The 12,219-nt window shown below is 43.5% G+C and overlaps 1 protein-coding gene across 2 annotated transcripts; it reads left to right on the top strand.

Moving 5' to 3' along the window:
- The first annotated feature begins 4,032 nt into the window (after positions 1 to 4,032).
- On the top strand, positions 4,033 to 11,717 carry Mcpt4 (mast cell protease 4). 2 transcript variants are annotated; one of them, XM_087586472.1, is made up of 8 exons: positions 4,033 to 4,151; positions 6,281 to 6,349; positions 8,251 to 8,326; positions 9,045 to 9,163; positions 9,659 to 9,809; positions 10,384 to 10,519; positions 10,744 to 10,998; positions 11,397 to 11,717. In XM_087586472.1, the coding sequence occupies exons 4-8, from the start codon at positions 9,109 to 9,111 to the stop codon at positions 11,538 to 11,540; spliced, it is 741 nt and encodes a 246-aa protein (XP_087442598.1). In that variant the 5' UTR covers positions 4,033 to 4,151; positions 6,281 to 6,349; positions 8,251 to 8,326; positions 9,045 to 9,108; the 3' UTR covers positions 11,541 to 11,717. The 2 variants fall into 2 exon arrangements, with proteins under 2 accessions (XP_087442598.1, NP_062194.1); NM_019321.2 differs by lacking the exons at positions 4,033 to 4,151; positions 6,281 to 6,349; positions 8,251 to 8,326 and having other exon boundaries at positions 9,096 to 9,163.
- Positions 11,718 to 12,219: the final 502 nt, after the last annotated feature.

Genomic DNA, 12,219 nt, shown 5'->3' on the forward strand with positions numbered 1-12,219 from the left:
TGAAGCCTGTTTTGCCTTATACTACAATAGCTACACATGTTTGCTTCTTTGATCCTTTTGCTTGGTATAGCACTTTCTATCCTTTTAACCTAAGTGATGCCTGTCTATTGTGGTGATGCATGTTTCCCGGAAGCAACCATAGGATGCATCCCGATTTCTATCTGTTTTGTTAGTCTATATCTCTTTATTGGGAATTGAGACCATTACTGTTGAAGAGTTATCAATTAGCAGTGTTTCTTTATTCCTATTATTCTGCTGTGCTATTGTGTGCCTCACACAAAACATGTCCTGATAAGTGTAACTTACTAGTTTATCATAATTTATTTTTTCTTGTTTGTTCTCAAGTGTGGTTGTACCCCTCAGATTGAAATGTTCCTTCTAGTGACTTGTGTAAAGCTGTATTGGTGGACAGAAATTGCTTAGATTTATTTTTTATCACGACACATTTTTCTTTCTCCATCAATTGTTATAGATAGTTTTACTGGGTATAATAATCTGGATTTGCATCTGTGGTCTCTTACATCCTGTAGAACATCTTTCTAGGCCCTTTGGCTTTCAGAGTTTCCAATAGGAAGTCAGTTCTATTTTAATGGACTGTTATCACCAAAGTTCTTATGTCATCTTTAATTTTAGTAAACTTTGTGGGGTATAAAAATCTGAGTTGGCTCTTGCACATAATTTATAAGTTTTTTCTTTTCATAGACTCTCAGAATTCTGTGTATTGGATTTCATCTGAGTTTCTCTCCTTAGGGGACACTTGTATAGAATTGGTTATTTAATAGGAGGGCACATTATATGGGTTTTTCACATTGTTTTTATTTTTGTGATAGGAAGTGAGTATTTCAATTTAGATTGTTGGCTGTTATTTGGTGAATTTTTACCCTACTAGTCTGGCATCCCAAGGTAGTATTAGACTGGGCATATTGGGGTATCTCAAAGGATGAAGTCTTGGCTTGGAATCTGGGAACTGCTGTAAGGTGTCCTACCATATCCAAGTCTGGTCTAGGGCCCTAGAAATGTTGTGGAGTGGTGGGTCTGGGAATAGAAGAGGCTTATGACATTGTACCAGAAGTGGGGCACTTAGGGTAGGAAAATTCCCCGGAGTAGAGGAGCAATGTGATATGAAATCGGAATTGCACTGGGCTTAGATTTTTGGGGGAAAATACAGGGTTTAGGGTAACATTGTGTTAAGGAACCAGAGGTTGGCAATGGCAAACAAAGATCTTGCCTGTGTGGGAGAACTTACCAGAGCTTGGGGAACCATGTTAAACATACCTTAAATAATCCCAACAACGATTAACCATTAAGGGAGGCCTTTTATGCTTGAGATGTAATAGGTGACCTCCAAAGAACTATTGACAGTAGATGGTTTCTGAGAGAGACATAATCACTAGTGGCCACTGGGATGTTGCCCATATTCTACTGCATTGGTTCTCAATGTGAGGATCCCGACCCCTCTAGGAGTCAAATGGCTGTTTCACGGGGTCACATAGCAGAATCCTGTATATCAGATAGTTACAGTATGATTCATAAACATAACAAAGCTACATTTCTGTAGTAACATTGAAATGATTTTATGGTTTGGGGCCACCACGACCTGAGGAACTGGTATAAAGTGTTAGAGCACTAGGAAGACTGAGAACCCCTCCTCTAGTGGATGGAGCCACACCCATGCACATATGGAAAGCACTAATTAGACTTTTGGGTTATAAGAAAAAAGTCCACTCTGGCTTTAAATGTCTCCATCAAGTAATTAGTTATCAGGTAGTGCGTGCCTGTGTTGAGACTTGGTCCTTCTCTCTTCAAGCTTTCAGCACCTTTAACCATTTTAGTTTTAACATTTTGACCATAATAGACCACATAAAATTTTTCCTCTTTTGTGTTCTCAATGACTGTTTACTTGGCAACAAAGACATAGTTCATTTTGTGTTTTGGATTTTTTTCTTCTATGAGTTTATTGAGAACATTACCCATGGGTTTGGCCTGGAGTTCTTCTCTGTCTTCTCTGTCATGAAGTTGGGAAGGACTTTGTCAAGGAATATATGGTGGGAGTTACATAGAGGGAATGGGGAATACACATGATCCTATTGTATACAAGATAAATTCTCAAAGAAATCCATAAAGGTAAAGGAGAGTTAAAAATAAACAAAAAAGAATTAGAAGACATGCTACATCAGAACCAAAAAAACGTCTCAAGATATTAAATAAAAGGGCTAGTAACAAACACTTTAAACATCATCAGCATCTGTAACCGCAAGTAAAATCCAGGCTAAAGCCACTTGAAGATTCATTTTACTCCAGTGAAATGGCCATCATCAGGAATGGCATCACACAAGCTAGCATCGATGTATAGAAGGAGAACCCTGTACAGCTACACTGAAAATCAGTCTGGATATTCTCAAAAAGAATTGCCACCACCACCACCACCACCACCACCACCACCACCACCACCACCACCACCACAATTACCACCACCATCACCACCAACAACCACAAGAGGAACAACACCCCTCCCCCAAAATGAAACTACTATGTGATCCAACTAAGACATTCCTGAGCACTTATCCAAAGGACTGTGTAATCTATGACATGGATATCTCCACCTATTCAAAGTAACTAAGAAATGGAAGCCGCCTAGTTGGCCATCAACTGATGACTAGATAGTGAAGATGTTTAAAAAAGGAAATTATCAGAAAAATGTATGGAATGGGAATTTCATTTTTTCTGATTGAGATAACCCAGAACTTCAAGTACAAAACCCTCATGTTCTCTCTCATATGAGGATCCTAGCTATGTGAATGTATGAATTTGTGTGTCTATCATGAAGTATAGAAGCCTGGGAAAAACAAGAGAGACAGGAGAAATTACCTTCAATGAGGAGGAAGAGTAAAACACAGGTAGTGGAGAAAACGAATACTGAAGTAGATTTAGGCAGGAAGAAAGGCAAGGGATTGAAGGCTGAGGGTGTAGGCAGGAGGGAAGAATTATCTCATATAAAAAGGTGTAAAGGAACCATAGGAAAAGCCAGAGGTGCCCACGTGTGCAATATCACTTCTGTGTTTTGATGGTAACCAATGGCCTTGTAATCAATTTCAAGACCCACACCATGGTGGAGGAGACCAGTGCCTGGTACTGTCAGTTTGGCTAGAAACATATGGAAGTGAACCTATGTAGCAGCAAACTGCCTTCCAAATTCCCATGCATTCCCCATAGACAAAAGTGGCTTCCAGCCTTACTCAGAGACACCTCTCCTTCAGAGGAATAATGGAATGAATGCAGAGATCATTGGGGCCCAAGATGCATAAATAAGTGGTGGTTGGGGGTCCATCCCTAAACAAGTTACTTAGCCCACACTTTCAAGTGCTCAGGGAACACTAATGTGGGAGCATGAGATGTAGGCAAAAGCTGGAAGAGAGGGTAACGGGCTCAAACTTCATTCTCTAGACTGGATACAGTTATGACAATTCTCAGTTCATGCCAACTGTAGTTCTAGGCACTGGGCCCTCATAAGACTAATCCAATCAACAACTAGTCAAGGAAGTGAAGGGACTTGAGGGTTCCCAGTCTTTATCTCTTGAAATACTGGCAATTGATAGTTTCTGGGTTGGGAGAAGGAAATTACTCTCTTTAGTTGAGTATCCTCTGTGAAGCCAGCCAGGCTCCAATGGAAAGATCCAAACTCAGTTACACAGCTGGTCATTGTTAACCTTAGTGGGTTACAAAATTCAGCACATAGACATGAACACGAGAGAGATATTTGTGAGGAGAGCCTAGGGTGTACAGAGATGTTAGGGAATTGAGAGGAGTTGACAGTGTTTACTATGCATGGAGTACATGTGAAAAATTTGGGTGTGTGTGTGTGTGTGTGTGTGTGTGTGTGTGTGTTTGTGTTTTAAAAGGTTTCATGATGCCTCCATGACTAGATACACACAAAGTGACTAAGACACTAGTTAGTCAGTGGATTACTAATGACTCTAAACTCACACCAGGGCTCTGAGCCAAGAAATATATGAGAGGTGCTGACCTAACCTTGTTGCAGAGCAATGAGTCTGCATACCGGAGTGGGCATTCAACAATTTGGTCCCCTTCTCAAGTTTCTGATCTACATACTGGGACTGTCCTATGTTATCTCCTGTGTCCCTTTCGACAAGGTAAGGAGAAGTGGCTACAGTTCTAAGATGAGGTAACAGTTTGGTAGGGAGGCCTTGCTTGAGCTGGGGCAGGTGACCTGGGGAAGTCTCAGGACTTCCTGGGATTGCCAGGACTATAGACAGTCCATAGAGTTAGGAAGAGAGTGCGAGGCAAAATCTTTTGATCTTTCTCACCCTTAATAACTTGTTAAATATGAAGAAGAACTTAGAAAGAAGAGGGCATCCCAGGCAAAGGTAGGACTGACAGTACTAGCCTTGATATGTGCTGTTATGATGGGATCAGTGAACAGGCATCATGCAGGAACTTTATGAGAGTATCTGAGGAGAGAAACCATGAGACAAAAGAGAGTGAAGAAGAAGGTGGTGCACAAGATTGTTTTAAGCTCTGCACCCATGAAAGGAAGCAATGTCATCTCTTTCCTGCAGACAGATTTCTTATATTTTTTGTTGTGAGCCTAGCCTTTAATGGCTGAGCCATCTCTCCAGCCCAACAGATTTCTTTAGTAAGACTCAAATATTTGTAAACCAGGATGCAGGACACTGGCCTTGATACAGTGTTGGCATTCGAGGATGGTTTAAATCGTTTCATTGTTTTCTGAATCCAAAGTATAACCCTGGAGATTCTGGTGAATATCGAGGAGGTGTCCAAGCACACAAGCTATAACTGACAAGGCCCTGGGCCACTGCACCACACACAAAAGGTCCCCAGAGAACCTGTGTGGTTGAATTAGAGAAGAGCTAGAAGAAGCTGAGGAGGAGGGTGGCCCCATGGGAAGCCCAGCAGTCTCAACTGACTTGGATGCCCAAGATCTCTCAGACACTGAACCACCAACCAGGCAGCATACACTAGCTGATATGAGGATGTCAACAAATATACAGCAGAGGACTGACTGGTCTGGCCGCGGTGAGAGAAGATGCACCTAACCCTGGAGAGATTTGAGGCTCCAGGGAATGGCGAAGTCTGGTGGGGAGCGGTTGGTGGTTGGAGACATCCTCTTGGGGGTGGAGGTGGCAGGGGAAGAAGGTATGGCATGGGGCTTGGTCGGCAGGTGGACTGGAAGGTGAGTGAAGACTGGATTGTAAAAGAAGATTAAAGAATTAAAAAAAAAAAGAAAACCAAACCAAACCAAACCAAACCAAAAAATCACCAAATGGTCCCCGGATTCTCCCTGTGGACGGAAAAAAGAGAAGTCTTAGTAAATATCCTCTTATCACCTCTTTCCAGACCGATTTTATCCCTGTTCTTCTCTGTTCCACTTAGTATTGGGTTGTTAGATGGGAAACACTAAGTGAGCCCATTGACCTCAACTCTAGAAGTGTCCAACTGAAACCTCGGTTCTAATCCATAAGGTTATGAAGGTCATAGCACTTTGCTTCTCCAAATACAAAGGAACTAAGAAAGAGAATGGGGGCAAGAAACAGACTCCCAAAACATTGACAAACCATATCTGGGAAATCTTTGATTTCTGGTCCTGAAGAGCTAATGGAGGAGTCCCAACTGGCCCCTCCATTGGGGCGGTGCCCACCCTAAAAGATGCCACAGGAGGGATAACAGCATTCACTGAGGTCGGGCCTCTGCCCTGTCACACTGGGTCAGGAGCTGGGGAGCTTCACACGGGCAGCAGTGGTTCGCTAGATGAGCTTCACGGAGTCGTGTTAAAAGGACTGACTGTGCTAGTGTAGCTCCTCAACCCCCTCCCAGATGTGAGAAAACCATGAATAGATTGTAGGCTAAGATGGTGAAACTGTCTGGTGAGCCTGGACTGATACCGAGAACTGATAGACAATCAGACAAGTGACAGATAGCATCATAGAATCGTATGAGAAGCATCCCAGACTTAAAAGACCTTACCACAACTGTGTGCTCTTTTTAAACGGGACCCTCACTGGGGACCATATCATGTTCCTAAGCCATCTCTCAGCAAGGAGGCCGCTGCTATTGAGCCTGCCCATATGTGACCAGGGCACATCCCAGTGAGTCCCATTCCTGCCTCTGGCTTTTGGGTGACTCATGAGAGGACTGTCCCACTGTCCATGTTGCATTCCTAATGAAAGTTGAAGATACTCACCAAGTTCATCCTACTCTCCTCCTTCTAATCCTCTGCCTGCCTTCCCCCTTTCTTCTCCAGCAGGCTCAGTGTCTCTAAGGACTGACACACCTTTCCCTGTTTTATGGGTGTTTAGTTCTCCTTTGAAAGGTAAGATTCTGGAGTCAATAGGTGCAGATCTCAGCTGTGTCCCACAAACTAGTCCCCCATGCCATGGGCTTAGAGCTGAAGGCCTCCATTCATCCCCCCCACCATGTGGTCTTCCCCACAAGGCAATGAAAATACAACATGAAATGTTGTGAGGGGGAAAGGGAGGCATGATAGTGCTATAAATAAAACACTCCTACATGAAATTTCTAAAACAAACCTTTTAGACTTTAAAAATTGTCTCAGGACAGGAAGAAGGTGAAGATGTCTCTGGCAATCTTTTCCCAAGTGCACAGTCATTTACCAAAAGAAAAGGGGAGTAGAAAATATGACTTTAGTTTTTACTTGTTACTATGGCTATAGATTCGGTGGTCTTTCCTAGAAATGTGAGGATGCATTTATTTTGGATTTACTTCTGTACATCACCATCTTCTGCGCCATCATCATGAAGGATTGTATTATTCCAAACATGCACACTCAGGTGCGCTACAGGAGGGAGCCATCCTGTGAGATCGTTTTTCTTCTTAGTCAACCTCCCATCTAAATACACAGGGGGATTTTCCCTCATCCATAGAGATGGATCCACCAGATGCAACAACCTTCCTTAGGAAGAGAAAATTGGACATGTGAAATATTACTCACCATGGATACTTCTCTAAAGACAATGCTCTTAGAACTTTCTCCTACTTTGTGACAAAATTGTGCCTTCCCAAGGTGTCTATAGTAGGTGCTACCTCCTGCACTCCAATCCCAATGAGCACGATACCATCAGTGTGACATGATTGGGCTCCCTGCAGTAGGTGCTAGTGCCCCTAATGATGCATGTCCGTGCATTCTTCAGATTGAGAACTGCAACAGATGTGTCATTTACAACAACAGTAAAACAATAAAAACACACCAAGAGCAACTTCGGCAGGAGCCACCACCCAGTTGAGTTTGCAATAATCCACTGTAGTTCTCCAACATGCAATAGATACCCTGAAGGGAGGAATAACAGGAAATCACCTCCTCTGTATCATTCAATAACACATTATTTGCAGTGATTCCTGGGGAACTCCGTGTATACCAAGGTCCTGGTTTACTTCTTGGTAAAAAGAGGTGTTGTGATGTTTCCCACTAGTTTCTATTGTAATGTCACTTCGTGGATCAGGCTACCACTATGTGGATGATGCCAATTGATAACTATGTCTCTCCTAACTCTTCATTCATAAGTTTCAAAATGAGAATGTTCATTTGGGACCATGTGTGTGGACCATCCCAAGGCCTGTCCTCTAACTGGGGCTGCACAGAAGAATTTGGGATCTTTACAAAGTATTACCAGGTCAGATCCAATGCTCAGTAGTAAAAAAAATTAATGTATTTATTTTTGTAATTCATATCACTGTGCTTAGACAGCCATTTGTAGCTCTGAGGAAGCAAAGGAAGGAAATGCAGGACAGAGTTGGAGCCAGAACTTTCCTCAGGGGCACCCAGTCAAAGAGGTGCCATCATACAAAGAGATTTGAGTTGTCAGGTCCAAGCCTGGGAACCAGCTGGGTCTCCATATGACAGTCAATACCTCTTTTTACCAGACCTACAGTTTTTCTGTAGAACTCCATGATTCCAGAAGATCAAGTCCAGTTATATGGTTCATGGAGATGGATAGTCTTGGAGTCTCAACAAGTGCTTGTGTGAGTTACATTAATCTCAATGCATGATAACTTCTTATTTGAAATTTGATCTTAACAAATTTTTTATTTGTAAACAATAAGTTTTCAATTTGATTTTGAACCCATAATTATGTCCAAGCCCATCATCTTCTTTGACCATATTTCTGAGTACTCAGACCCAGTGAGCAATGTCTGGACACTCATGATCTGTGGCTCTAAATACGTGGTCACCCAAAGTCTTGTCTTCCATTGCAGATACTCAAGATCTTTTATTCTGTGATATCCTGAAAGTCGATTGACTTCTCCCTAAGTGTATATTACAACATCAAAGGTACTATTACTGTGAGTAGATCAGAAACTGCACTTATTGAAGTTCTTCTCAAACTGTGGGTCATGACCCCTTTAGTGGCCAAATATCATATATCCTGCAAGTTACATGTTTTACATTAAAATTCATAAAGGTAGCCAAATTAAACTTTAAAGTAGCAGTATATTAATTTTGTGGCTGGGGTCACCACATACATTGAGATACTGTATTAAAAGTTTACATTATTAGGAATGTTGAGAACCACTAACTTAATTAAAGATCTTGGTCATGCCTAACCTGCTGTGTACTCAATGCACACTCCCCACTCTTTCATTTCTCACAGTCACATTCTAAACCAGCTGCCACCAGTTTTTATAAATAAAATATACTCCCTTTCACCTATATGTTCACACACTAAACATGCAGCTGTTTGTGGTATGATAGAGTTGAGTTTTTACACATATGCAGCATGGGTTTGAAAGCTGACAATAATACCTGAGTGCTTACAAGAACAGTTCCGTGATCCCCAGTCGAGGTCCCCCCCTTTGTGTTTCTGTCGTGTCTTCTGGGAGCTTCTTTGAGGGTTCAGTTGCCACCTTATCATGGGATCCAGGAGTTTCAAGATTTAGCCACAGATTTGACACCACCAAAGAGCAGAGTCCTGGGAATTTCTGATAAGGAGAATAGAGTTTATCCAAACCAGACCTGTGGTTTGCAGCCCTTCCTTTCTCTTACTTTGAAGCTATAAAAGCAGGAACCAGGGCAGGAACACAGCAGAAGCTCACCCAGGCTGTACCGCTGGCACAATGAAGGCCCTGCTATTCCTGATGGCTCTTCTCTTGCCTTCTGGAGCTGGAGCTGGTGAGTTTGGTCTTCATCTCCCTAACCTCTGTGTTGTCAGCAACTGACATTAATCTCTTACCTTAAAAGAGAGCCTATCATGACACCGGATCTTAAACTGACATAGTTCAGGGGAAATCTCTAAGTCAAGGAAGAATGAACACATCACACCATTTCATCAAAGTACTCTGTTCTGATCGACAGCTCTTCTCTGGCCTTCCCTTAGTGTTGCAGAAGACAGGATGAGTGCAGAACGAAATGACTAAAGAAAATAGAACATCAGAAACACTAATGGTCATTGTGTTGTGAATGAAGGATGATGGTGGACAGGGAGGTGTGGGGAGGAAAAATCAACAGGAGAGAAAAGACCAAAGGACATGTGGAGGGCCCTGAGCCCCATGTGAGGTGGGGTGGGCTTGGAGCAGTCGCTCAGCTTTAGCCCCATATATCTCTGGCAGTACTGTGTTGGGGGGCCCTGCATGCTTGTGACTGGGGACCGGGTGTTCTTTGTTCCAGAGGAGATTATCGGTGGTGTGGAGTCTATTCCTCACTCCCGCCCTTACATGGCCCTTCTGAAGATCGTCACTGAAGAAGGTCATGTGACCTTCTGTGGTGGGTTTCTCATAAGCCTTCAATTTGTGCTGACTGCTGCACACTGTCATGGAAGGTAAGAGGCTTCTCTTCCTGTGAAGACATCCATGAGCCAGAGTCACAGAGCAGCATAGCTCCAGGAAAGGCTCTGAGCCCTGCTCATCTCCAGATGGGCTCTCCTTACACGGAGAGGAAAAGGGGACCACAGGAATAGTCACTGAACCATTCATGTGTCATCTCCATTTCAGAGGTTGGAGTTTTAAGCAGGGCTGTTGTCAGGACAAGAGTACAGCCCCTGACTTGTCTGGGTGTCACCAGAGCTCTGACAGATGCTGGGTTGTAAATGAACGTTGAGTACCCATTTGCCATGTGGAAAGCCATGGGTTTGGTTGAATCTAAGTACTGCTGTGGGATGTGGGATGTGGGGTGTAAGATGTGGGGTGTCAGATGTGGGGTGTGGGGAGAGGTCTCAGTACTTTATTTTCCTGAGCCTCATCCTTCTAGGGAGGCTGTGGAGCTGGGAGCCCCATCTCAAGTCTCACTTGCTCTGCACTGGGATAGAGAAGAAAGACCTCCCCATGTCGCTCTCCTTAGAAGGAAGCCTCCCCCTAAGACCAGTACTTTTTACTGCTTCTTTTCTCTTTTGACAGGGAAATCACTGTCACCCTCGGAGCTCATGACATGAGCAAGAGAGAATCCACACAACAAAAGATAAAAGTTGTAAAACAAATCTTTCCTCTAAAGTACAATTTATTTTCCAATTTCCGTGACATCATGTTACTGAAGGTGCTGTTTTGTTTTGTTTTGTTTTGTTTTTTCTTCTTCTTATCCATCTTAAGTCTCCCCTGCTTTACCTTTCCTTCAGGCTCAGACATTCAAATTCTCTCCTGTCCAATCAATTTCCTTAGAAACTGCCCCTGAATTCTATGTCATTCGTGCCCCAGTGGGAAAGGATCCATGTCCGAGCATCCTTTTCTGGGTTGACATTTCTTCTCTTCTTTCTACAACAGCTTGAACAGAAAGCAGTGTTGACTCCGTCTGTGAATGTAATCCCCCTGCCTCAGTCCTCTGACATTATCAAGCCTGGGACAATGTGCTTGGCAGCTGGATGGGGACAAACTGGAGTGAAAGAACCGAACTCAAATACACTGAGGGAGGTCATGCTGAGAATCATGGAAATGAAGGCCTGTAAGGACTATAGGCATTATGACAATAGATTCCAGATCTGCGTGGGGATTCCTCAAATGTTGAAATTAGCATACAAGGTGAGTGCACGCCTGCTTTCCTTCCCCACATCAGGAGACAGCATCAGTGGAGGAAATATGGCAAACATCTCTCCATGGCAGTGACTAATGCCTGTGTCTTTATCTCCTGTCCCTGAGGTGCTGGGAACTGAAATTCTCTGTGTCCATCTCATCTCCTGGTTTCCTAGCCCTTCCTACAACCTTCCCATGAGGTTACACACTAGACAGGAAGGGAGTTAAAGGAGACATGTTAGCATGGTTGCAAGGACAGAGAGGCTGGAGGGACAGAAATTAAGTCCCTAATTGATGACCCAGAGAGAGCCAGGTCCTCTTACATCACTGTGGGATTAGCTATTGTGGAAGGGCCTGTGTTTGGAGAAAGTATTATTTGCTCATAGTTTTATTTTTCTCACCTAAAGGGAGACTCTGGAGGACCTCTAGTGTGTGCTGGAGTGGCCCATGGTATTGTATCTCATGGCCCTGGAAGAGGAATCCCCCCTATAATCTTCACCCGAATCTCCTCATATGTGTCCTGGATTAATAGAGTCATAAGGGGAAATTAGCTGAAAAACCTGATCAGCCTGAGTCAGAGTCTCCAAGCCACAGCTCTTCTGTTAAATCTCTTTGGTTTTAACAAAACCTGACTCACCCTGTCCCCAAGACAATCTCAAAAATACACAAGTCTGTCATGATGGATTGTTCCCTGTAATGCTCCTAAATAAAGACATAACCCCTTGCAATGGTGTGACTTCACGCTGTGCTCTAAACACACTCTCCTCTCTGAGAACAGTGAAGAATGGATTTGAGGTACTACTATCTGGCCATGTTAACCATCTTGACTACTGACTTCTAGGCACACGTGTACCACTGTGGATTATTGAATATTATCTACCATGCATGGCTGTTTACAGTGAGATTTCACATCCAGGATAATGTGCAGTGTTCTGTTCTCCTCCACTCTCCTGTCTTCTCATCTTCTCCCTCCTTGTCTCTCAGCTCTTCTGCCCACAAACCCCATGCACAAACCCCATGTGCATCTTTCCACACTTCATCGCAGATTCCATGTCTAGGTCAGACATGGCTGTTGATCCTTGTGTCCTCACCACCTACCCTGCCATCATCGTCCTCTCAATATTGCACCTGCAGCTAGAGGACAGCCTGCCCTCAGAAGTCCTTGGACCACGACTGTGACTATAGCAGCCACAACAGGAGAGCATTGGCAGTTTCTGGAGCCAACACGGG

This window comes from Rattus norvegicus, chromosome 15, assembly GCF_021556685.1.
Source record: "Rattus norvegicus strain SHRSP/BbbUtx chromosome 15, alternate assembly SHRSP_T2T, whole genome shotgun sequence".
NCBI lineage: Eukaryota > Metazoa > Chordata > Mammalia > Rodentia > Muridae > Rattus > Rattus norvegicus.

Coding starts and splice junctions, on each gene's coding strand:
- Mcpt4 (XM_087586472.1), top strand. CDS start 9,109: ATGAAGGCCCTGCTATTCCTGATGGCTCTTCTCTTGCCTTCTGGAGCT. Junction 9,164..9,658: donor GCCTTCTGGAGCTGGAGCTG/GTGAGTTTGGTC, acceptor TCTTTGTTCCAG/AGGAGATTATCGGTGGTGTG. Junction 9,810..10,383: donor GCTGCACACTGTCATGGAAG/GTAAGAGGCTTC, acceptor CTCTTTTGACAG/GGAAATCACTGTCACCCTCG.